This window comes from Amblyraja radiata, chromosome 1 (assembly GCF_010909765.2).
Source record: "Amblyraja radiata isolate CabotCenter1 chromosome 1, sAmbRad1.1.pri, whole genome shotgun sequence".
Lineage (NCBI taxonomy): Eukaryota > Metazoa > Chordata > Chondrichthyes > Rajiformes > Rajidae > Amblyraja > Amblyraja radiata.
In genome coordinates this window covers 23,460,395-23,487,804 of record NC_045956.1, presented here as the reverse complement: position 1 = coordinate 23,487,804, position 27,410 = coordinate 23,460,395, and the positions used below count along the sequence as shown (strand labels likewise).

The 27,410-nt window shown below is 43.9% G+C and overlaps 1 protein-coding gene across 3 annotated transcripts in view; it reads left to right on the top strand.

Annotated features, from left to right (window-relative positions):
* egf (epidermal growth factor) overlaps nucleotides 1-27,410 on the top strand; it is a 97,696-nt gene that overhangs the window by 1,226 nt on the left and 69,060 nt on the right. For all 3 annotated transcript variants that reach the window (XM_033018859.1, XM_033018861.1, XM_033018858.1), the window contains exon 2: nucleotides 25,696-25,895. In XM_033018859.1, coding sequence (XP_032874750.1) covers nucleotides 25,696-25,895 — 200 coding nt within the window. The remainder of the gene's footprint in view (nucleotides 1-25,695; nucleotides 25,896-27,410) is intronic.

Genomic DNA, 27,410 nt, shown 5'->3' with positions numbered 1-27,410 from the left:
ATGAAAATGATTGTTATCTTTTTTATTTTTTTTATTTGTATTTTTATTAGAAGCAATGTACGGTAGTATAAACCGAGGCATATGACAAACATTTTGTGTACAACTTCTATTTTAAATTTAACCAGAAAAAGGTAGATCAAGAAAGAGAGAGAGCAAGAGAAGAAGAGAGTGAAGGAAGTAGTGATGTGTAAACCCCTAGTGTACCAGATGGGCAGTCCAGGGGTGAACAAGTGATAGCCTGTGGAAAAATAAAGACAAAAACCAATAAAACTGTAAAAAAAGAAAGAAAAAAGAGAGAAGAAAAAGAAAACAAGAGAGAAAAAAGGGACCCTTGTGTAAGGATAGACCTGCTTCATATCTTACCACACCCATCACCCAGTTCGTGAATCGGTTTATTTCCAGAATTGTGTTGCACCATACTATATTTGTAATAAATCAATAAATGGAGAACATATCTTTAAAAATTGCTCTGATTTTCCTGCTAAGACGAGTCTCATATCTTCTAGATGTAGCGTCTCAGACATGCTTGTTATGATTGTTATCTAAGCCACACAATATCTAGGCTGCATTATGTGTGATACCATGAGAGAGCTGCGCTGTTTCCTGTGGTGGTTTCTAGATGGGACTTTACAAGGGCCTTTCATTTCATTACATTTTATTCTCGTATTCTTGACCAACCACATACGGGTCAATTAGTTATTGTCTAACTGAGTTTTATTGGACCTTGGTTTGGATAATCTGGCTGCCTTATTTCCAATGTTACAACTTGTGGTTGGCCTTCAACATTACTTCATTGGCTGTAAAACACTTTAGGATATCTTGACTTCCGGAAGGCACAATATATCTTAACATACTATGAATTATGCTGTGGTGAAGAAAATTATGTAGCTATTTGTAGACTAGTTTTAGTTCAGTTTAGCTTAGAGATACAGTGCAGAAACAGGCCGTTCGGCCCACCGAGTCTGCGCCAACCAGTGGTCACCCCGTACACTAGCATTATCCTACACACTAGGGACAAAGTACAATTTACAGAAGCTAATTAAACTACAAACCTGTACGTCTTTGGAGTGTGTGAAGAAACTGGAGCACCTGTAGGAAACTCACGCGATCACAGGGCGAATGTACAAACTCCGTACTGACAGCACCTGTAGTCAGCATCGAAGCCGGGTCTCTGGTGCTGTAAAGGATCAACTTTACCACTGCGCCACTGTGCTGCCCCAACAATTAATAGAAATACATTTTTCCAGGGTTATTACAGTTCCCAGTGCAGTTGCAGCTGAATTTCTAGCAAACAAGCAGGAGATTTCCGTTCAAAAGAAACAAGCAAATGGCTGGAGCAGCATCTTTGAGTTGAGAAGAATGGTCAACATTTCTCGTTGAAACCCTGAGAAGTTTTCAGGATTTTGACCTGAAATCTCAAATATTCCTTTCCACTCACAGATACTGCACGATCTGCTGAATTCCTCCAGCAGATTGTCTGCTGCTCCTGGTTCCAGCATCTGCAGTCACTTGTATCTCCAAATTCCTTTTGAAATTCACACACACATGCCTAGAAATTCATTGCCAGTCTGGGATATCTGGTAATGGCTTTATTGTGCCCTGTATTTTCTTTTACTGAAGCAGTGCCTGGACAGCAGAGGTGACTTACACCCTCTTCAGTTTTGTGGGTGCCGAGGTGACGGATAGGGTCAATGTCATGAGGCTTCTACAGATTGGGAATGATATCGTGGGCATGTGGGTGATTTGTGAGGTAATGTATTCATTCAGCCATTTACACAGGGGCTTTATTTGCTCCTAATAGGTGGACTCGAGGATCTCAAGAGCATCCCAAAAGCTATTTCAAATTTGTGGAATTCTCTGCTTCAAAAGGCAGTGGAGGCCGATTCACTGGATATTTTCAAAAGAGAGTTAGATAGAGCTCTCAGGGCTAGCAGAATCAAAGGATAGGGGGAGAAGGCAGGAACGGGGTACTGATTGGGGATGATCAGCCATGATCAAATTGAATGGCGGTGCTGGCTCGATGGGCCGAATGGCCAACTCCTGCACCTATTTTCTATGTTCCTATGTTTCTCCGCTTTGAGCAGTCATGGGCCAGGCATTTTCAAGGGTCAGTGGGAATGTTGCGTTTTTCAACCTGGCACGGTGCTGCAGCAGTTAGTGCTGCTGCTTCGCAGCTCCAGGGACCAGGCTTCCATCATGACTGTGTTCTCTACTTGGAGTTTCTCCCAGTGTGTGGGTAAATGGCAAAGAATCAAAGGAGAATTGATGGGAATGTAAGAGATAATAAATCCCAGGACTGACGGTAAAATAATGAGAGGGGGACGAGACTGACAGAATTGCTCTGTAGGGAGCCGACATGGACCTGATGGGTCAAATGGCCTCCTTCAATGTTGGAGTAAATAAGGCTTTGAGAACATCTTTTCCTCTGTCTACTTGGCAATCTGATCTCAGCATAGAAGTCCAAATAGAGCAACATGCATGTGAGCAACATGTCCTGGTCAACACGGCTGACTGAATGTAACAACGGTCTCCATGCTGGTGATATTAGTCTGGGAGAGGACACCAAGATTGGGTTTACTGACCCCTCCATTGAATTTGGAGGATTTTGTGGAGAATTCATTGGGGGTATTTTCCAGTGTCTTGAAGTACTTGCTCTTGGTAGTCCATGTCTGAAAAGCATATAGGAGGGCAGAGCTTATTGCTGCCTTGCAGACACGCTTTATACTAGGTCTGAAGTCTTGCTCTCTAAACTCTCTTTTTCTCAATCAACCAAAGGCTGTGATGTTGTATTGAAAATGACAATGATTTCCATCATTGACATCTCTGGTTTGGTTTATTATTACACCTCAGTCACATGTACCAAGATACAGTGAAAGAATTTGCGTGCAGTCCAGTCAAATTGAATCATACATGTGTACAATCAAGCCATCCACAAGTACAACAGGTCGAGCAAAGAGAAAAAATACCAGAGTGTCATGTATAGCAATACAACATTATAGCATTGTATTAAAGAAAAGGTGCAGATACAAAGAGTGTAAGGGCTGCAATGAGGGAGCTTGGGGATTGAGAGTACACCCTTAGCTCATGAGAGGACCATTCAGTAGTCTGACTATAGCAGGAAAGCTGTCCTGAATCTGGTGGTATGTGCTTTCAAGCTTTTGTATCTGCTGCCCAACAGAAGATGGAATAACCGGGATGTGAATGGCTCTTGATCCGAAGAAGGGTTTCAGCCCGAAACGTTGCCTATTTCCTTCGCTCCATAGATGCTGCCTCACCCGCTGAGTTTCTCCAGCATTTTTGTCTACCTTTGGCCTTTGGTTAAGTTGGCTGCTTTCCTGATGCAGTGTGAAGTGTAAATTGAATCAATGTGGGAGGGAAGGGGGAGGGAGTGAGTGGCTGAGTTTGTGTGATGGACTAGGCTACATCATCAACTTTGCAATTTCTTGCAGTATTCCCAATACATGCACTGGTTTCTACTGTGCGTCTGTAGAAGTTGGTAAGGTTCATTGTAAAACATACCAAATGTACCTAGTCATCTGAGGAAGTAGAGGTGGCTTTCCTCCATGTTGAATTAAATAAGGGTGTGAGGACACCCACAATTCTCACCCTTCTCTCACATTTTACTGTCATGCATCATGGTCATTCTCAGCGTGACTCTAGCGGTTTGGGTGACTTTAGTTCTGGTGTGGTTGCTGTTCCTTGAACACCTTCTGTACCTTCTGAAGACTCCTGCACTCTTGGTGGACAGGAACAAAACCATTGGATAGATGAGGCAACTTTTTTTTATACTGATCTTCACTGAGATTGGGTCTTCCGTTGATACCCAGGTTAGGATCATGACATGCAAACCATTATGCCCCTGTCCCACTTAGGAAACCTGAACGGAAACCTCTGGAGACTTTGCGTCCCACCCACGGTTTCCGTGCGGTTCCCGGAGGTTCCCGGAGGTTTTTGTCAGTCTCCCTACCTGCTTCCACTACCTGCAACCTCCGGCAACCACCTGCAACCTCCGGGAACCACACGGAAACCTTGGGTGGGGCGCAAAGTCTCCAGAGGTTTCCGTTCAGGTTCCCTAAGTGGGACAGAGACATTATGAAGCAAACGTGAGACAGGGATGAAATTCTGTGGGCAGCTGCACTTGAGGAGAGTCCTCAGAAATTCCTCCTGGTTGGTGGTTTAGGTTAGTTTAGAGATACAGTGCAGAAACAGGCCCTTCTGCCCACTGGCTCCGTGCCGACCAGCGATCCTCACACATTAACACTATCCTCCACCCACTAGGGACATTTTTTATATTTACCAAGCCAATTAACCGACAAACCTGTACGTCTTTGGAGTGTGGGAGGAAACCGAAGATCTCGGAGAAAACACACGCAGGTCACGGGGAGAACGTACAAACTCCGTACAGACAGCACCCACAGTCGGGGTCGAACCCGGGTCTCCTGCGCTGCATTCGCTGTAAGGCAGCAACTCTACCGCTGCGCCAGTGTGACCGCCCTCTGTGCCACTGTGACAGCCCTGAAAGACCGGCTTGGTAGAATCAAAGGATTTAGGGAGGTCAACAAAGGTCAGCATTGGTACTGTGTAGGAAGGAACTACAGATGCTGGTTTAAACCGAAGACAGACACAAAGTCTGAAGAAGGGTTTCGTCCCGAAGTGTCACCCATTTCTTCTCTCCAGAGATGCTGTCCGTCCCGCTGAGTTACTTCAGCATTTTGTGTCTATCTTCAACACTAGTACTGTTCCCTGCATTTCTCTTGGAGTTGTATTGCGTGCAGATTTAAGGATGGGCATTTCATGCTAATTATGTCAAGAATGCCCAGTTCTGAAAATGAATATGAATAGTAAAAGAGATGTCCACTATGCCTCTTGATCGATAGATTTGATATTTGAGATTTGGGGTGCAACTGATCAGCGGCTGATGCAGGTGCATGAAATGGATTAATATATTAATATTAATAAACTGCGGTTAATATATTGGACTTTGATCCTTTCTTGTAGATGGTCATGACAAAAGCATCACTTGGGGGACCGATCTATCTTCCTCTTTCCAGTTGTGGGCAATGAGATTGTGGATTTGTGACTGATTGTGGTGACTTCACCAACAAATGTTAGAACTGCAGCTATGATATCATCTGCTCTCAAAGCCTTGTATTTTTTTAGGTAGGACATAGCTTGTTGGTCATGAGGGTTGGTTGGATTGGACAGAATAAACTGTAGTAGGATGGGGTCAAGAGTGCTCATGTCAATTACAAATTTGTGATGAGGGGGTTTTTTGAAATGTTCCTCCCGTGGGTGTTTATAATTTTCTGTTCTTAAGACGTTCACCATTCTTGGCTCTCAGTAGTGTGGCCTTGTATGGTTGGGCCATAAATGACCTTGAACTCAAACAGGTAATGGTTGTAGTGAGCAGCTGCATCATAGTCATAGTCATACAGCATAGAAATTAGCCACACTGACCAACATGTCCCATCTACACTAGTCCCACCTGCCTGCGTTTGGCCTACATCCCTCTAAACCTGTTCTATCCAGGTATAATTGTTTCTTAGTGTTGTGATAGCACCTGCCTCAACTACCTTTTCTGGCAGTTTGTTCCATACTCCCACCACCCTTTGTGTGAAAAAGTTATCCCTCAGGTTCCTATTAAATCTTTCTCACCTCACCATAAACCTCAGGTCCTTGATTTCCCTACTCTGGGCAAGAGATTCTGGGCATCAACCCATTCTATTCCTCTCATGATTTAGTACGGCTGCCATCAGTTTTTTTAGGTTATGGATTTCCACCACAATTTGAAGTTTGGCACGTGGAATATGAGGACCATCGTGGACAGTCGCAGCAGTGACACACCTGACTGTTGTTCTGCTCCCTTAAATTAAGCTCAGACACTTTGACATCAACATCACAGTCCTGAGTGAAGCACAAAGTGTGGGAGATGGCCAGTTTAAAGAATAAGGCAGGGAGAACACCAAGGAGAACAATAAACTCTCTTGACTCTTGACTCTTGACTCAGGGTACAGGTATGTCTACCTTGAAGAAGTTCTACCCTCTCCGATGAGAGTTCAGCAGTCTATCTTTGGTTTAAACCAGCATCTGCAGTTCCTTCATACACAGGGAGAGCACCTTTTTCTGTATGGTCACAACATCACAACACAAAGTCCATCGTCATGAATTATTTGGTCAGTCATGTTAGGAACTCTTCCCCAGAATGAGAGAATACTATATTATCTTTTGGTTCTCTCCCACACGGAACCAAGATCAATACAGACACCCCAAACTTCCAATGAAGCCAAAGGGAACCCCTATAATATTAAGAAAAACTCTGGTTTACCCCGTAAAGGAAATAAACTGATCCTCTTGGGTGCCAAGATGGGAAAATACGCAAGTGTGTAATTGGCAAGTAAAGAACAGAGATAGCTAACTCGATCCTTATCTTGACAAAATGCACGGAGCACAGTTTTACCACAATCAGTATCCTACTTTATCAAAGAGAATCTCGCACAACATCTTGCAGTAACATTTCTATTCCAAATTCTGGCACCTGGTAAATGTTATCATTGTTTGAGAAAGGGCCACAAAGATATTTGAATCAGTGGTATTGTGTCAACTTTGACGTCCACTCTGGGCTAACCGTTTGTATAATACACTGTATTATTTCCATTAAACTGGTCTCGTAAACGCTAGCACCAACAGCAACATTGACACAAGAAGATAGGTGTTAAAGGACCCTCACAGTGGTAGCTCCTTTCAGACAGCACCTCACAGGCAGCTTGTCAACCTGTACCCCAGCAGAGATTCACATGAGTCTCAGCTAAATTGTCATGACTCTTTAATGAGAGTGGTATCAGGAGCAGTTTGGTTTTATGATCATGAGTTTTGGCTATAAGCCTATATTACTGAAAAAATATTAAAAAAATAATTCTCTTACACCTTGAATTTCATTCTACATTTGTTAAATTGCCTGGGTATTTGAACCATGTTTAAATCACAGCTCTCAGAGAAAACAGTGAGGATTTTCCCATACATTTCCATGCAGCAGAAGTTTTGCACAATTATTCACTGATTACTTCAAAGAATATTAAAAATCATTTCAGATGTATTTGTGATCCAATGCATGACTGTAGAATCTGTCCTGCAATTTCTTATAATTTCACATGACTTTAGACTTTAGATTTTAGAGATTCAGCATGGAAGCAGGCCCTTCGGCCCACAGAGTCCATGCCAACCAACTATCCCCGTACACTAACACCATCCTACACATCAGGGACAATTTCCAATTTTACTGAAGCTAATTAACTTCAAACCTGTACATCTTTGTAGTGTGGATGGAAACCGGAGCACCCAGAGAAAAACCCATGCAGTAACAGGGAGAACGTACAAACTCCATACAGATAGCACTCATGGCCAGGATCACCCCTGGGTTCCGGTGCTGTAAGGCAGCAACTCTACCGCTGTGTCACTGTGCTGCCCTGTGCCACATGTGAGTTGAATAATCATTGTCAACTCCTTTCCATCTCATATTTAGTCACTGCAAATAATTGCTGGACAAGATTCCCAACATCCTTTCCAATGGAATAATGTAAAAGTTGTAATAGTTTTGAGCTTGGACACATTAACAGTTTAAATAACTGAACACTGACTTTTAAAACAAGGGCATCAGAGGACTGAGTAAGAGATGACTTGTGCCAAAAGTAGCCGCCATGCCAGTAGCAACAAACTATGAGCAGTCACAAGCATTCAGAGTTTAGCGTGCCTCCATTAGCATAAACCTGTCAATGGCCCTTTCAACACCTCACATAGTATTCAGATTTGTAATCCAGTTATTTACCAATTTAACAAAGGCCAACCCAAAGCATTTAAAATGTTATATTCAGGGCATGAGTTGCAAGGTGTTATTTCTATTTTGTTGTAATAAATAATGCCAACCAAACGACAGTGAGAAATCGGTCAAATATAATTTTCTGTTCAATATCACAATTTAACCTTCCCTTTAATTTGTTGCTTCCATGACTTGCTTTCACTGGCATTTCCCATAATCCATTTTGTCCAAAATTGACAGGGATTTTTTTTAACTCTTTTGTTTATGTGCCGATGTAAATGAGACCTGATTGCCAGCGTCATTTACTGAATGTGCTAGCAAGCACAAATAAGGCAAACACAAAAAAAACGCTTCAGACAACAATTGTGTCTGCTCCATCAAACGTCATCCTGCTTTCACTAAATTTCTCAGGCATCGAAAATGGCTAGAATATTAATTACTGTGCCATTCAGGGAGCTTACACTGTGAACTCACGCAAGGTTTTTGCTGAATTTAAATGCAAAATCTCCCGGTACATTCTAAAGATGTTATTGAGTCTTCTGCCAGATTCTTGGTCTTTCATGCAAAAGGATTTGTCAAGTTTCTCTGGATACTTTTGTTAGAGCTTAGCTCATGTTATAGGGGAAACAATTCACTTTGGAGCAGACTGTTGCTAGGATAAGTGAAAGCTGGGTCATACAGTAGCTGAGGATGGTGATTAATTTCAACTATATCCCGACCCCCATGAAGTCCAGAACATCTGTGTCACTTAGATTTTTCAATTTAATAAAACCATAAGACCATAAGACATAGGAACAGAATTAGGCCAATCGGCCTATCGATTTTGGAACCATTCAATCAACTAATTTTCCCTCTCAACCCCATTCTTCTGCCTTCACCTTTGATGCCCTTAATAATCAAGAATAAATATCAATCTGCACCTTAAAAATACCTAAAGACTTGGCCACCACCACTGTGGGTGGCATTAATTTCCTCCAGACCCTTGGGCTGAATAAAATCCCCCTCATTTGCATTCTAAAGGTAAGCCCTTTAACTCTAAGGCTATGCGCTCTGGACCTGGATTCTCTCACTACTGAAAACATCCTCTCCACATCCAGAATATCTAGAATATCTATCTAGAATATCGTAATGTATCACTGATTTGTTCAATAACTGTGCCCATACCTTTAAAAGATTTATTTTATATGTTTCCTATTTTAAAGTTGCCCATACTGGGCGATGCAGCAGTTTCCAATTTAGGCTCCCAGGGCTGGATTTTTATGCTTTGACACATTTGATGTTGGTAGGTGAGACAAAGTAACACGGGCAAATCTGAAATTATTGGAACTTTCAGTTAATTTAACCATAGCTTTCATATTATAATCACGGGGTCTAGTGGGCGTAATATGATGACACACAGCAATTTAAATTCAGCTCCACTGCATAAAGTTGTATGTCCAGAATGGCATCTCACAGTCATAGAGTGATACAATGTGGAAACAGGCCCTTCTGCCCAACTTGCCAGCAGCGGCCAACATGTCCCAGCTACACCAGTCCCACCTGCCTGCGTTTGGTCCACATCCCTCCAAAACCTGTCCTATCCATGTACCTGTTTAAATGTTGGGGTAGTCCCCGCCTCAACTACCTCCTCTGGCAGCTTGTTCCATACACCCACCACCCTTTGTGTGGAAACGTTACCCCTCAGATTCATATTAAATCTTTCTCCTTCACCTTAAACCTATGTCTGGTTCTCGATTCACCTACTCTGGGCAATAGACTCTGTCCATCTAGCCGATCTATTCCTTTCATGATCTTATACTCCTCTATAAGATCACCCCCCTCATCCCCTTGCACTCTAAGGAATAGAGTCTAAGCCTGCTCAACGTCTGCCTATAGCTCAGACCCTGTAGTCCTGGTAACATCCTCGTAAATCTTCTCTGCACCCTTTCCAGCTTCTGCTATTCATAATTTCATAAGTGGTAGGAGCAAAATTAGGCCATTCAGCCCATCAGGTCTACTCCGCCACTCATTCATGACTGGTCTATCTTTCCCTTCTTAACCCCATTCTCCTGCCTTCTCCCCATAACCCCTGACATCCTTACTAATAAAGAACCTATCTATCTCTGTCTTAAATATATCCATTGACTTGGCCTCCACAGCGTTCAGCAGCGATGAATTCCACAGATTCACCAACCTCTGACTGAATAGATTCCTCCTCATCTCCTTCCTAAAGGAATGTCCTTTAATTCTGAGGCTATGACCTCTGGTCCTAGACTCTCCCACTAGTGGAAACATCCTCTCCACATCTACTCTAACCAGGCCTTTCACTGTGCTCTGTAGTTGCTTGGAAAACGGAGGGAGGAATCTCTGTGGCTGTTCTTGGTGGAAGTCATGCAAGATGTAAGTTAGGGCACTCAGAGGTTCATATTCCCTTCTGTTAGGAGGTAGCGGCCTAGAAGCAACACTCAGGCACTGTAGCAGTGGGGCTGCCTACTACTGGACTCAGTGTCATACGCAGTTTAATTATCTCATCAGATCAGAGAAGGGTAAGCACAATCTCACACTAACCTACATCCGGATCAGTTCAGTTCACTTAGCTTATTGTCACGTGGACTGAGGTACAGTGAAAAGCTTTTGTTGCGTGCTAACCAGTCAGCAGAAAGACAATACATGATTACAATCGAGCCATTCACTGTGTCCAGATACATGATAAAGGGAATAACGTTTAGTACAAGGTACAGCCAGTAATGTGCACATTAATAGAACCTTTTCAATCAGCTCTACTTTGACAAATTATACCTCAGAGCACCAGCTTCCAGGCTTCAATCCTGATTATATGTGCTGTCTATGTGGAGTTGGCATGTCCTCCCGGTGGCCATATGGGTTATTCCATTAAACCTGGTACCCTGGTTTCCTCCAACATACCAAAGACTGTGGAAAGGCACAAAATGTTGGAGTAACTCAGCGGGACAGGCAGCACCTCTGGAGAGCAGGAATGGGTGATGTTTCGGGTCGAGACCCTTGTTCAGACTGTGGTTAGTTGGTTTGTTGCCCGCTGTATAGTAATACGTTTACTGAACAGTATGCAAAAAAATAATTTCATTCCATTGGTCTATAGACCCGTTGACCCACTGTAATTTGCCCCAAGTGTATCGTTGCTTGATATAATCTTAGTTGATGAGATTGTGGCAAGTATTTTTAAACATGAGATTAACGTAGGGTGCATTGAGGCCAGTGTGGACACAGTGAGCCAAAGTTCCTATGCTGCAAGGATCTATGACATTGTGACAACGCATCTGCCACCAGCCCGATGTATTTGTGAGTGGCCAACAGTGCTGTCCTTTGTTCAGTTTTAGTTTAGTTTAGAGAAACAGCGCAGAAACAGGCCCTTCGGATCACCGAGTCTGCAATGACCAGCGATCTCCACACATTAAGACTGCCCCATGCACCCTGGGGATAATTTTACATTAATACCAAGCCAATTAACCTACACAAACCTGTACGCCTTTGGAGTGTGGGAGGAAACCGAAGATCTTGGAGAAAATCCGCGCAGGTCACGGGGAGAACGTACAAACTCTGTACAGACAGTACCCGTAGTCGGGATCAAACCCAGGTCTCTGGCACTGTCGGGCAGCAACTCTACCGCTGCGCCACCACACTGCCCGTGCCGTGTCTTTTGGAATGGTCCAAAGGTGCAGATGTTGAGGCAGCAGTCATCTTCACATACCATTCTTGTCCCTGCAACCAACAGACAGCAGGTTCTCTTTCACTTAATGTCCATTTGCTCTTCTCTAATTCATCAGCAGTGATAAAAGTGTCATTGTGCACTTATAATTCAGGCAGGACTGCACTACAAAACTGCACAAAATAATAATCCAAATCGTAAAGGGAATCTGATCTTTCTTTATAGCAAGTTCTTGAACTCCTCGACATGAATATCAGTTTTATAAAAATGCGTGGTTATGTGAAAGGTATCTGTCATTCTGTTTACTATCTGTGCAGATTGAGAAGAATGTTCCTTCCACACTCTGTAATTATTTATTCAGGTAACATGTCATTATACAAGCAAAGACATGCATCCTTTTGCTTTTTAAAGCCATCTGCTTGTTACTCTCAATTCCACAAAACAAAAAATAGGTCAGAGTTAAGTTTCAAACATGTACAATGAGTATAGTCCTCCTCACAACTAGCAGATGGAAATTTTAGTATTTCATTATTTTAAGATAAGCCTTAAAGCAGTATTGTCCTCAAGTATTTCCTGAAAAACGATTGAAAAGTCAATGATACGTAGCAGCAATAAAATTGAAACTATTTACTCTATTACTCAAAGTAGATATCTTTGTATTTCTTTCAAGGCGAGACTCACCAACTTATTACAGCTCCCAATGAAACAGAGCCGATCAGGCTTTGAGCATTGTTCAAAGATAGGAGTGTGTACACTTTCATTGTTGGAAACTGGACATTTGACTGCTTGCCAATATTTCTTCCACACCTAACAGATTTTGAAAGGTGAGGTGCAACTGGAAAGAGTTCTCTGAATGTTTCAATGGTCTGCAGGCATTCTTTTCCGTTAGCAGGTATAGTGAAGAATTGTGGCGGCTATAATTGATCAAGCAAATGTCATCGCTCACTGACAAGTCTCAAAGATCAATGGTTCAATGGTAATTGTCTGTCACGGATATGCACTGCACAGTGAAATTCTCTTTGCAATAGCTCACGAGTCGCTATATTTTGGCGGCATTTACAAAAGTCCAAAGTCCGGTCCACGTGCTCGATACCCATCCAGATAAGCCCCACGCTACTGCAGGGCCACCTCCATCACCCTTGACCGGTTCGGCCCGTCAACCAATGTCCCTCTCCTGTCCTGGGGACACCTCCTGAAACAACCTTGAAGATGCTGGTCTCTCTACTACCGGCCCACTCCTCACGTCCATCGTCGTCAGTGGCTCTGACCTCCTCGACTCTGCTCTTCGGGGCTGAGCTCGGCAACTACGGGCAGCGGCCCAACCGGGCCTGCCACCGCCTGTGGCCGCGGGTGACCCGCCAGGTCTTCCTTCACGGCGGCCCGCCAGGTTCTTCTCAGTTCGGCTCTGCACTGCATCACGGGTGCTTTTGCCGCCTTCTGCCTCCCGAGGGATGGATTGTGCGGATAGCGCACAAATAGTGTGGATGAGGAAGGAGCTGGATTAGATGCAGCAGGTGAAGAGGTGAAGAAGAAGTGTATGTGTAGGAACATTGGGGTGGTAGAGGAATCAATGGGAGGGAGTGGAGACCTGAGTGATACAGTGTGGATACAGGTCCTTGGGCTCAACTTGCCCACACCGGCCAACACGGTCCCAGCTACACCAGTCCCACCTGCCCGCATTTGGCCCGTATCCCTCCAAACCTGTCCTATCCATGTAACTGTCTAACTGTTTCTTAAACGTTGAGAGAGTCCCAGCCTCAACTACCTCCTCTGGCAGCTCGTTCCATACACCCATCACCCGTTTGTGTGAAAAAGTTACCCCTCAGATTTCTATTAAATGCTTTCCCCTTCACCTTAAACATGTGTCCTCTGGTCCTCGATTCACGTAATCTGGGCAAGAGACTCTGTGCATCTACCTGATCTATTTCTCTCATGGTTTTATACACCTCTATAAGATCACCCCTCAACCTCCTGCGCTCCAGGGAATAGAGTCCCAGCCTACTCAACCTCTCCCTATAGCTCAGACCCTCTAGTCCTGGCAACATCCTCGTAAATCTTCTCCGTACCCTTTCCAGGTTTCCAGCTTGACAACAGAGAACTGAATGTTCATGCCATCGGGCCGTGGACTAATGAGTGGGAACGTGAGGTGCTTTTCCTTGAGGTTGTATTTGGCGTCACACTGGCCTTGTTTGCATGTGGCCATCACAAAGGAAAGGAAAAGCAGATAGATAGATAGATCTTCTTATCTGGTATCTGTTTAAAAGACAAACAACTGAGTCACAGCAGTCTCAGAAGGATTTTGTAGTGAAGCTATTTAGCAAATGAGCAACGGATAAGAACATTATTTTTCATCAACATTTGCAATATCAACACTATAGTAAGCCGCGGGGGGAGTCGTTTTTCATGAGATGATTCAGATGTGTTGTCGTCAATGGTATTAAGTACTTACAGATGGACCTTTTCCAAGGTTGGCAGTAATTCAGTTTGAATGGTCTTTGCAGCTTTTGATTTTTATAATATTTACATGAGCTGTCTTTCTACATGTTTCTTTCCTGGTAATTAAAAAGATGGTTAAGTGTGGCATCAAGGGCAACAATTGAGGTTGCCCTCAATCACAACCTTGATTCAGGCACGGTTGTGGATGGAGATTTTCAACAACTTTTACCTTCTATGGAGGAAACTGTAGTTAAGATACAGCTGTTGACACAGAATACACCTGGTGTCTTGTGGGTTTCTTGCGTGAAACCAGAAACAGATTAGACGCATCACTTAAGATATTGCTGAATATGTAAATGAACAAGTGTATATCGCATCTGAATGACGTTCCTTAGCCTGTTGATATCAGATATCCATGAACAAAATCCTTCTGACCGTTTGTCATTGTGAACCAGCCTCTGTCGACCAGGTGGTGCCCGTAATGGCTGCCTCGCCAATAGTTTGTCTCGTCCATTCCTTCTTTGTTGTTTTTAGTACTTGTTAAATGTATGTTTTAGTGTACTTTAGTTTGTTTTATGTGTGTGTGGGGGGGGGAAACATTTTTTAATCTCTTACCTCGATGGAGATGTGACTTTTTCCGTATCGTGTCTCCGTTTACACTGCGGACTAACATCGAGGAGCTGGCGGCCTACAGGGGACGAACTTCGTGAGCTCCAACCGCAGGGGTCTGCGGACATAACATCGCAGAGTTGGCGATCCCTTTGCCAGGGATCGACCTTGGAAGCTCCAACCGTGGGAGCCTGCGGACTTTAACATCGCAGAGCTCGTGGTCCTGGTTAGGGACCGACTTCAGGAGCTCCAAGCCACTGGAGCTTCGACCACCCCAACGCGGGGGCTTCGATTGCTGACTGCAGGAGTTTCGATCGCCCCGACTGCGGATGGTTCGACTCTCCCGACCGCGGGAGAATAAAGAGGGAAGAAGATTAGACTTTATTGCCTTCCATCACAGTGAGGAATGTGGGGAATGCACTGTGGTGGATGTTTATGTTAACTTTTGTAGCTTTAGACTTTAGAGATACAATGTGGAAACAGGCCCTTCGGCTCACCTGGTCCACGCTAACCCTGCACACTAACACGATCCTACACTGGGGCAATTTACAATTTACAGAAGCCAATTAACCTACAAACTTGTTCGTGTTTGAAGTGTGGGAGAAAACTGGAGCATCGCGAGGAAACCCACACGATCACGGGGAGAGCGTACAAACTCTGTACAGACAGCACCCGTAGTCAGGATCAAATCCTGGTGTCTGATGCTGTAAGGCAGCCACTCTACTGCTGTGCCACCTTGCTGCTGTAAATGAATTTGGACAAATGTGGATTACATGTTGAATTTTCCAAATGCAAAATTCCAGTGCAATTCCTCACCTGTGGAAAATAGGCATTTGTGCAAAAACCATCATATCTGTGTTGGTTAGACGTCAATCATTTCACAGTTCCTGTATTTAGTTTACGTCTCCAGTTGGATGAGATCAGCAATTTTCATTTGCGTCAAATCAAAACAGAAAATGCTGGAATCACTCGGCAGGTCAGGCAGCATCAGTGGAAAGCGAAATAGTTTATGTTTCATGTGTAAAATCCTCCATCCTGACTGGGAAAGGGAGAAAATACATTAATTTTCATAGCACAGAAGGAGGAGGAGGGATGAGTAGAACAAAGGGATTATCTCTGAAACAGTGAAACCAAATTGGTTAAAATGGCATTGAGAAAGTCTGTTGAACATGTTGCTCACAGTGAGGCTATGGGATATGCCCTGCAGGTTAGATTGGAGACCGAGAAACGGAACCATATCACAAATGGATGACCGGGAGAAATGGCCATTCTGCCACACTCAGAAAGAAAGAATGTAATGATAGAGAGTTTGATATCATCATCATTTTCGGTCACTCGGAATGAGTATGACTGTCCTCTCCTCTCCATAGGGTCGTAGGGTGGATTCCATATATGGAGGACGCCTGTGCGTGACTTTGTTTAATGTGGGTGCACAGACAGATGTCCTTGACAGATCTGGGTCAGGATCCAGTGGCATGGAGTCCAAGATGACCGGAGATCCTTTTCTGCTGCAGCCTTCATCTACCTTCCGTTGTGACGCTCCACTAAAGTCAGCCATCATCCTCTGCCTGTTCTGCCGTTGAGGTCTTGGTTGGATTGCTCTTTGTCAGGGACCTCTCCCTTGACCTTACCACCATGGATACCAGGAGCATAGCTCCAGACGGCTTCGCTCACAGGATCTCAGGACCAGGGCCGGCCTTAGAAGGTGCGGGGCCCAATTGGGAACAATTTTGGTGAGTCCCAGGTTCCCAGCCAAGGTCAGTAGAATCATAGAAATACAAATAAAGTCTATTATAGACTTTATATCTCTATGGTAGAACGGAAAGTAATCAAAATGTGCGCTTAAAAAGTACCTGCGAGTTAATGGACCAAACAGATCTAAGCTACATTTTAATATAAAAGTGCATGCATTTAAGCCTACAAGTAACAAACAAAATGTGTAGATCACCTCTGAAAAGTACATAGTTACAATACCACTTGTTTTAGTGACTGTGAAATGAAATTTTTATTTATTTAATTAATTAACTAGATCCTGGAAAAAATAACTATTGGTGAAAAACCAGTCCAGGCATTAAATGTTGGGCTTCAGCCCCATCCTAACTTAGTTGTGTGTGTGTGTGTGTGTGTGTGTGTGTGTGTGTGTGTGTGTGTGTGTGTGTGTTAGTTGTCTGTGCGTTGTGTGAGGTAAGGAGAGAAGGGAGGGAGGGAGAGAAGGGAGAAAGGAGAGAAGGGAGTGAGGGAAGTAGAGAAAGGAGGGAAGAAAGGAGAGAAAGGAGGGAAGAAAGGAGAGAAAGGAGGGAGGGAGGGAAGGAGAGAAGGGAGGGAGGGAGGGAAGGAGAGAAGGGAAGAGAGAGAGGAAGGAGGGAAGGAAGGAGAGAAGGGAGGGAGGGAAGAAGGGAAGGGCAGGGAGGGATAGAAGGGGAGGAGAGAAGGGAGGGAGAGGGCCAGCGGCAGGAGCAGATGCCAGGGTCCGGGCAGACGGGTGTGAGCTGAGGCCGATGTTTGGAAATGTTGCTCCAACCTCCGGCCCGGCCCTCTCTGTATTGTTCACCGCGTCTCCCCGGAAAGAGAGAGGGGTGGAGCCGGGGCTGTGTGCGTGAAGCACGGTGACTGGAGGGGCTGGAGCGCTGCAAACTCCCTCTTTTCCATTCCCCCTCACACCCCATCCCCGTCTATCCCTTTCTTCCCCCTCTACCCCTCTACTCTCTCTCCACCCCTCTCTCCCCCCTTCACCTGAGCCGAGAGTAGATTACTCTGGCGTGGGGTGCCCCTTAGGCGCGGGGCCCAATTGGGAGCAATCGGTCCAATCGGCTAAAGGCCGACCCTGCTCAGGACCACACAAGCTTCTCCACCACGACAATAGAGTTCTGAAGACTGCTCTGTGCCTAGGCTGAAGATGAGGTGCTGTTCGGGAAGTGTGTGTAGGATCTCTTTGTAACAGTGCAGGAAGCCACAGACCAAAGGGTTCGAGTGGATATGGAGTGTAAAATTAAATTGTCAGGCAACGGAACTCCCTGCGACTGGTCAAAGACTCACCTTTCGAGGAAATCATTAGCGATGAAATAACTGGGAGACAGCAATTGAGTCTTCACAAGGGGGCAGGGTGGGAAGAAGTGAAACCAAGATTGCTGTGCGACCCGATGGGTTTGTAAAGGCTAGAACATTCAACATCGAACAGCACATCACAGTAACGGGCCATTCGGCCCACAATGTCTGTGCCGAAGATGATGCCGTTAAACTTATTTCATCTGCTGATCAATATCCTTCTTTTCCCTGCACTTCCATGTAAAAGCCTCTTAAGCACCACTATCATTTCTGTCTCTGGCAATGCATTCCAGGCCATCGCCACTAACCATGTATAAAATGTGCCCCTCACATCTCCATTAAACTTTCCCCCTCTCATCTCATAGCTATGTCCTCTAATGTTGGACGTTTCCACTCTGGGAAAAAGCCTCTGACTGTCTAACCTATCTATGCCCCTCATTATTATATATACTTCTGTCAAGTCTCCCCTCAACCTCCGATGTTTGATGCCAGCCTATGTGCTGAGAGTGATATTGTTCCATAAACAAAGAGGAAAGGTGGAAATGAATCATGTGGAGGTGAGACTAAGGTGAAAATTGTCTGGGGAAAACGTGTAAAGTTTACTCCATGAGTACAGTAAGCAGCACCAATAAATGACACCGATGTATTGGAAAAAGTGTTGAGTGAGTGTGTCCATGTGGGATTGAAACAAAGACTGTTCCATCTATTCTACAAAAAACAAGCATACGTTGAGCTCATGCAAGTGCCCGTTGTTTTCCCCTTGGGAAAGTGAGTAGAGTGAGAATCATAAGTGATAGGAGCAGAATTAGGCCATTCGGCCCATCAAGTCTATATCATTCAATCATGGCTGATCTATCTCTCCTTCCTAACCTCATTTTCCTGGCTTCTCCCTATAACCTCTGACATCCCTACTAATCAAGAATCTATTTATTTCTGCTTTAAATGTATCCATTGAGGGAATAGGGAATAGAGATTGAGGGAATTTGTTCAGCTATGCCCACTCTTACATATCTCTACCCCCCCCCCTCCCCCCCCCACTTTCTCCTAAACTAAGTCGATCAGAGCCTCCTGCATTGTGACATCGTCCCAACGCAAGTTTGCGGAACAACACCTGAACCGACCATTAGTAAGGGTATTAGGGGTTACGGGGTGAAGGCAGGAGAATGGGGTTGAGAGGGAAAGATTGATCAGCCATGATTGAATGGCAGGGTAGACTTGATTGTCCAAAATGGCCTTAATCGGCTCCGAGAACTTATACATTTATAAATTTCTGAGCATACGCAAACTGCTGACAGATGAGACTTCAGATACAGGAAACACGCAGAAAGCAAACTGCTGGTCAGGACGAGGGAAATAGACCATTGATGATGTTTTATGTCGGTACCTTTCCGAAAAGTCGTCTGGGTCTTTCCCGCCACAGATGTCGACTCATTCAGTTCCCCCAGCAGTTTGTCTTTTACTAAAGTATAGATTGCTATTAACTATCATATTAATTTATTTGGTTTCTTTCTATTCCGATTTATTCCCTTTGTTCTAGCCATCTCTCCCTCACCTGTATCACTGAAAACGAACTTGTTACCTCTCTTTCCCTGCACGGGCAAAAGGTCCCACTTTCTTTCCACAGGTGCTTACTGACCTGCTGAGTGTTTCCATCATTTAAATTTTTGTTTTTTTCAGTTTTAGAGATACAGCGCGGAAACAGGCCCTTTCGGCCCAGCGGGTCCGCGCCTACCAGCAGTTCCCACACATTAACACCCATTAGGGGCGATTTTTGCATCTACCATGCCAATGAACCTACATACCTGTACGTCTTTGGAGTGTGGGAGGGAAGCGAAGATCCCGGAGAAAACCCATGCAGGTCACGGGGGGACGTACAAACTCCGTACAGACAGCACCCGTAGTCAGGATCTAACCCAAGTCTCCGGCACTGCATTCGCTGTAAGGCAGCAACTCTACCTCTGCGCCACCGTGCCGCCCATATTTATTTATAAATTTATTTATTGCTTTTATTTCAGATACTAAAATCTGCTTTTCTTTCCTTTTTTAATTTACGTATTGTCTATAACATAATGCTCAAGTGATTTTATACAAGTGAATTTGACCGATAGCATGTCAATAAATGAGACATACTGTAGGTGAGGAGGTACGTTTAAAGGAGCAACTTGGAAGAAGTGTAAGAGATCGAAAAAAAATATAGAGATTCATTCCAGAATTGGAGGCTGGTCGACTTCGGGGCTGTGGTGGCTCTGCGGCTGCGACCCGACCCGAGCCTCGGAGGCTTCGGCCGTGGGCCCAGTGGACGACGTTGTCAGGAGTTCGCAGGTCGCAGGTGGGTGACCGATTCTCCGGAGTTCCCGCAACAACAGCTTCGTCCGCTGGACTGGAGGGTGGCAGCTTCGACCGCCCCGGGCCGCGGAGTTTGAACCGGCCCGTTAGCGGAGCTCGGATTCGGCCGTGGGACTTACCATCACCCGGCGGGGGGGCCCAACATCGATAGCCTGGATCGCCTCAACGCAGCGGGAGAACAAGGAAGGAAGAGACAAGGACTTTAAGACTTTTGCCTTCCATCACAGTGAGGAGGTGCCTGGTAGATTCACTGTGGTGGATGTTAAACTGTGTTCATTGTGTGTTCTGTTATTTTATTTTCTGTCATGACTGCAAGGTATGCATTTTGTTCAAACTATGTTTGAATGACAACAAAGGAAACTTTATACTTTGTACAGTTCAGGACATGTTACAGATTAGGATATGAGAGAATTTGAAATTATGGTGAATGAAAAATAGCTACTCTCAAAATATGTTTTTAATAATTTTATTCCCCTTTTCAATTGATCCATGCAAGCAATCTCACTTGCAAAAACAACCTGCAACAATGCATTCTCACGGGTCATTTATTGAGTTGCAGAGAAAAGGAAGTCTGGTCTTAAATTTACTATCCAAAATAGTATTTCGTTTCAAATGATTCTGAATAAAAATATCTTTAAAGAGGTCGTGCTGGATAATGATCAAGATAAGGATGTCAACACTTATATATAATGTTATGAAGTATGATTTGCAGATATACTGTGTCAACATTGTTCAGGTGTTCAGACAAAATAATCCTCCAGCCAAGTTTTATACGCTGTTTACATGTGCAACATGACTAATCATTGCATTGTGTGGAACAATAACAGCAAATAGTCAGTTGGCTCGTCACACTGTTGTAAATTCTATCTTTCAGACATCAATGAATGTTTTGGTGGTAATTGTGGTCAGATCTGTACCAACATGCCAGGCTCACAGCCCTGCTCCAACATGGCTGGTTACATGTTAGAGGACAATATAATGGTCAGATCATCCAAACTGTAATCGCTGATTACATCGTGCTTTAAAGCAAACGGAATGCAAGAGTAGAGCAAAAACAAAAATATAAATGGAAACTTAATATTTTAACCCTACTGAGGCATCTGATCACCATTCATGCTGAGTTCAACACAAAAACCTGGAGTAACTCAGCGGGTCAGATAGCATCTCTGGGGAAAAGGATCACTTGGCTTCATTTTTTTTAGTTTAGTTTAATTTATTGTTATGTGCACTGAGGTGCAGTGAAAAGCTTTTAGTCACATGCAATCCAGTCAGCGGAAAGACCACACATGATTCCAATTGAGTCATCCACAGTGTACAGCTACAGGATAAAGGGAATAACGTTTAGTGCAAAATAAAGTCTGATTAAAGATAGTCCGAGTATCTCCAATGAAGTAGGTAGTAGCTTAGGACCGCTCTCTAGTTGCTGTTAGGATGTTTCCTAACTGTCCCTGAATCTGGAGGTGTGTTTTTTCACACCTCTGTACCTCTTGTCTGTTTGGAGAGGGGAGTGGTCCTTGATTACGCTGGTGACCTTGCCAAGGCAGCGTGAGTGTAGATGGAGTCAATGGAAGGTTGGCTTGTGTGATTATCTGGGCTGCATCCACAATTCTCTGCAATTTCTTGCAGTTTTGGATGGAGCTGTTCCCAAACAATGCTGTGATGCATCTCGATTAAATGCTTTTTACGACACTTTTGTAGAACTCGGTGAGGGTTGACGACACGCAGAACTTCCTAAACATTCTAAGGATGTAGAGACATTGGTGTGCTTTCATGGCCAGTGCTTCGATATGGCTAGTCCATGACAGGTTGCTGGTTATATTTTCTCTTAGGAACTTGAAGCTTTCCACCATCTCTACTGTAACGCCGTCAATGTATAACATTGATATGTGTAAAGGGCCTGTCCCACCAGCATGCGATTGCATGCGTCTAGCGCGCCCAAACGTGGTCGCTTGAGGCGTACGGCCTCGCGGGGCCGGTCCCACTTCAATCGGCGGAGGTGTATGGAGTTGTGTGGGGCTGGTCCCGACATCGCGCGGGGCTCCAAAAATCTTGCACTGTCCAAAAATCCTGCGCGCCAACGGCCTGACGGCCCGGAGGCGCATTGAGGGCGTACGCAGTGTCTCAACGGCCGTACGCAGCGTCTTGATGTCGTACACACGTCTTGACGGTGTACGCCTAGCACGTGGCGTTGCGCGATGACGTCACCGCCCGGCGTGCCATTGCGTGATGACATCACCGCCCGACGCCTTGCGACGTCCAAATTCAGTCGGCCCGCCTCCTGCCCAACTGATTGGTCAGTTTGATGTCGGGAGCAGCCCCGCACAACTCCATACGTTTCCGCTGTTCGAATTGGGACCGGCCCCGCGCGGCTGTACTCCTCAAGCGACCACGTTTGGTTGCGCTAGACGCATGCAATCGCATGCTGGTGGGACAGGCCCTTAACGCTTTGCTTCTTGAAGTTGATCACTATCTCCTTTGTCTTGCTGACATTGCTAGAAAGGTTGTTGCCTTGACACCAGGTCATGAGGTTCTCAATACCACGGTCCTGTACTCAATGTTGTCATTATTTGATAGCCAGCCCACTACAGTGGTGTCATCTGCGAATTTATAAATTGGGTTTGATTTGCACATGGCTGCATAGTGTGTGGATCTAAAAGGAGTAAAGAAGGGGGATGAGAACGCATCCTTGTGGAGCACCAGTTTTGAGGAATATCATAGATGATTTGTCACCTATCCTCACTAATTGTGGTCTGTTGGTCAGGAAGTCGAGGATCCAATTGCAGAGGTGAGGGCTGACCAAATTCCAATTCATTCAAATAAATGTCATATCAAGTGAGATTCTCAGTTAGAGACTTCTCTGCCCACTAGTGTTTTCATTGGTTTTGGCATTCGGACAAGAATTATTTGAAAGTTGACAAAAATGCTGGAGAAACTCAGTGGGTGAGGCAGCATCTATGGAGCGAAGGAATGTCATTGCATTTTGGTTTCACCTCTTTCTGAGCTCAAAATGGTAGAGATAGAATCCCAAGGTTTGGAAGACCTTGTTTAGCAGAGTTCAGGAGAAATATGGGGGTCAGATGGATAGCAATTGTCACTGAAACTGGTCCAAAAATGTATTACATAGGCAACCTAGAACTAAAGGTTGTAAACGGAGCAGCTGGAGAACTGTTGGCAAATATCTCAGCTGGGCGTTAAATTCTTAGGAAAAACCCAAGCCTAAGCACTTCAGCGTTCTAATGACATTTACGCAAATGAAGTCTACAGATTCTAAATATGCTAACACCCGTCTGTTCTCTACAAACAGAAATTCCCAAACCCGGTGGAGTATATGAAGTGACAACGTATGAAATGCTTTGCCTGGAGCTGGTCATTAATCTGCATGGTCTTACAATGCTGTCCACATAGGTCCCGTGTAGTGGGAAGGAGACCCTGAGAATCTCACGGTCAAACAATATAGCTTTTCTGCTGCTGAAAGGAATCTGAACTATTTGATAAACAAGTGACAATTAGCCCTGGTGCATAAATGATGACGGTGAATTGCAAGGGAATTGCATGTAAATAAAGATAAAATTGAAAAATCTGCTAACTAATGAATTGAACTATTACACATGCTGTTCTTTATCATTATATTTGCTTTTTTTTTTGCAGGAATATTTCCTTTTTCTTTGTTTATTTTCACTGCAATAGATTTCCTCAGTGCCAATACAGATTCCTCAACACATTGTAACTCCATTCTTTCATTAATCTGACAGTGGGACCAAAAGTGACATGATCACATTTTTCTTCATTCAATGATTTCCCCCCTGCTGAGTACCTTAACTTTAAAACTTTACTGATATTGGACAACCACTAAGCCAGAAATCACAAATGGAAAACAAATAAACTGCAGATGCTGGAATCTGAAACAAAAATGAGAAATGCTGAAAGAACTCAGCCAGTCAAGCAGCATCTTAGTTTAGAGATACACCGTGGAAACCGGCCTTTCGGCACACCGAGTCCACAACGACTCGCGATCCCCGCACATTAACACAAGCCTACGCACACTAGGGACAATTTACACTGAGAAAATCCACACAGTCAGGGGAAGAATGTACAAACTCCGTACAGACAGCACCCGTAGTTGGGATCAACCCCGGGTCTCTGGAGCTGCAAACGCTGTAAGGCAGCAACTCTGCTAACGCTGCACCACCGTGCTGCCCTATGGAAAGAGAAAACAGTTAATGTTTCAGGTCAAATACCTTTCATTATAAATAGAAACATAGATTGCAGCAAATTGTAACACAGTTCTGGGAATACTTATTTCATGAAGGAGACTTTCTGAGTAGATTTCACTTCGACAAAGCTGGCATCTTCTGAGTCGGCATTTTGCAGTACCAAATTATATCTCAAACACGTGCTTTTGCAGTAAAAAAAGTGCTATGTTAATTATTAAATACAAACTAACTGCTCACTGATACATTTGAAACTTGATTACATGTTACATCTCATTCATGCTCAGCATGGTTGCAAGGTACTTTCAGTTTTTCAGGAATAAGAACACGAGTCAAGAAGATTGAAACAGGAGACAATTTATTTTTGAGTTGTTACGTTCACATTTGATGGCTGTTACTCTATTTCTCCCCAATACGATTCCAGCCCTTCCCATATTCCTGCTGATGGCATTGACAGTAGCTGAGGAAATGCTAATGGTGGTTCACACAAAAGATAGACATAAAATGCTGGAGTAACTCAATGGGACAGACAGCATCTCTGGAGAGAAGGAATGAGCAATGTTACGGGTTGAGACCCTTCTTCAGACTGGCCAGTCTGAAGAAGGGTCTCGATCCGAATGGTCTCCCATTCCGTCTCTCCAGAGATGCTGCTGTCCCGCTGAGTTACTCCAGACTTTTGTGTCTATCTTCAGTTTAAACCAGCATCTGCTGTTCTTTCCTTCAGATTACGAATAAATTAATTCTTCGGCAGACATGTACTTGCAGGTTCTCCTGAGCCAAATACATATTGCAAACCGTAATAATTAATCTCTCTCTCTTTGATGAACAGTCACTTTGCTTTATGATGTGGTAAGCCTTAAGTATTGGTTATACTAGTGAGATTCTAATTTGATCCATTTTCTCAGTGTAGTTATGTGTGGAATTCACTAGGTCGGTGCAGAGGCTCAATGGTAGAGTTGCTGCTTTACAGCGCCAGAGACCCGGGTTTGATCCTGACTATGGGTGCTGTCTGTACAGAGTTTGTATGTTCTCCCTGTGACCACATGGGTTTTCTCCACATGCTTCGGTTTCCTCCCACACTCCAAAGACGTACAGGCTTATAAGTTAATTGGCTTCTGTAAAATTGTAAATTGTCCATGGTGTGTAGGATAGTGCTTGTGTATGGTGAGGTCGCTGGTTGGCACAGACTCGGTGGTCTGTAGTGTGTGCTTCCAAGCTGTATCTCTACAGTCTAAAGTGAAGACTAAACACTAAATTCCAGAGTCTAAAGTCTAACCAGTAACTACAGACAGCATGGGAAATGATTAGGAAATATCCACCACTCCATGCATTGCTATTCAGTAATCTCAAACAATGGAGCTGTTCTTATTGTTTAAGAAAGAACTGCAGATGTTGGAAAAATCGAAGGTAGACAAAAATGATGGAGAAACTCAGCGGGTGAGGCAGTATCTATGGAGCGAAGGAATAGGTGATGTTTCGGGTCGAAACCCTTCTTCAGCTGTTCTTATCAGTAATTTTCAGTCACCAGTGTGTATCAGTTTATAAATGTCTATTCTTTTAATTTCTTTAAGCTCCTCCACCTTACCTGATCTTCAGCCATGGTAATGCAATATTCAAGATTGACAGAGAAGGGACAAACCACCAAAGGATTGTGACAAACTCCGGGCTCTCAGTTCTCTTGGATTTCCACTACAGGAATGGAGAGATCTACTGGGCAGATACTGAGAGAGGCCTATTGCAACAGGCCTTCATAAATGGCACAGACAGAAAGGTGAGTGAACAATGAAATGTTATTTATTTCATTTAGTTTATAGACACAGCATCGAAACAGGCCTGTCAGCCCACCAAGTCCACACCATCGATCATCTATTTGCACTGATCCTTGAGCTTCGTCACCTTTGATCTCTCGTTTTCACATCTTACCCTTCCATATCTCTCGTTTCCCTCTCCCCTGACTCTCAGTCTGAAGAAGGGTCTTGACACAAAATGTCACCCATTCGTTCTATCCAGAGATGCTGCCTGGCCCGCCGAGCTACCCCAGCATTTTGTGTCTATTTTCACACTGATTCTATGTTTTCTCACATTTGCATCTGCATTAGGGACAATTTACAGAGGATAATTACCTACAGATCTGAAGACAGAGCATTCAGACTGTAGTCCTGCAGTTTTTGGTCATGTTAAGATTTTGACAGGTTCTTCAAAATGAAATTGACAAATATCAAATTGGGTTTGCACTATTCTTTAATTGACTTGTCAGAAAAAAATACTCATCCGATATTAAATATTATGAAATAGAAAAAAAATCATGTATATTATTTTAGCAATAAAATGAGTTATTTCAATTCCCACTAAATCTACACCACATAAAATTTCTGCAGAGTAGGAAATTGAGGAAGTAAGAAATCATTTAATTTTTCAAATTATTACAGTAAACTTTGATGTAATTCTGAAACTTAGATGTCCAAGTCCGTAAGTTCATAAGTTCATAAACGATAGGAGAAGAATTAGGCCAATTGGCCCTTGAAGTCTATTTCAATCATATATGATCCATCTCTCCCTCCCAACCCCATTCTCCTGCCTTCTCCCGATAACCCTTGACACCCTTACTAATCAAGAATCAGTCAATCTCTGCGTTAAAAATATCCACAGACTTGTGTGGCAATGAATTCCATAGATTTCTAGACTCTCCCACTAGTGTCTATGTGCGCGTGTGTCAGTGCGCGTGAGCGTGTGTGCGTGCATGCATGTGCGGGCGTGTGTGGGCGTATGTGTGCGAGTGTGTGCTGCAAGTAAGAATTTCATTGCTCTGTTCTGGGACATGTGACAATAAAACACTCTTGACTCTTGACTAGCCAATTCTCGAATCAGTGTTGCTTTTTTCCCTGCATGTTGGAAGTTGAAAAATGTTCAAAATATTGAAAATGTTTTTACCCCTTTAAAAGTGAAGTGGCTGCGTGCCCCCAAATATCTAAAGAGCTGCTGGATTACATTTTGCATGTTGTCCATTCCATCAACATCTAGGCAAAAGCCTGGAGAAGAGTCTTGACCTGAAACATCACCCATTCCTTCTCTCCAGAGATGATGCCTGTCCCGCTGAGTTACTCCAGCTTTTTGTGTCAATCTTAGGCAAAAATAAATATCAGTTAAATTATATGATGTAATCTTCCGTAATTTTTTGAGGATGTAACAAGCAGAATGGATAAGGGAGAGCCAGTGGATGTGGTGTATTTGGACTTTCAAAAAGCCTGCATAGTGTGCAAAATTGGAGCGCATGGTATTGAGGGTA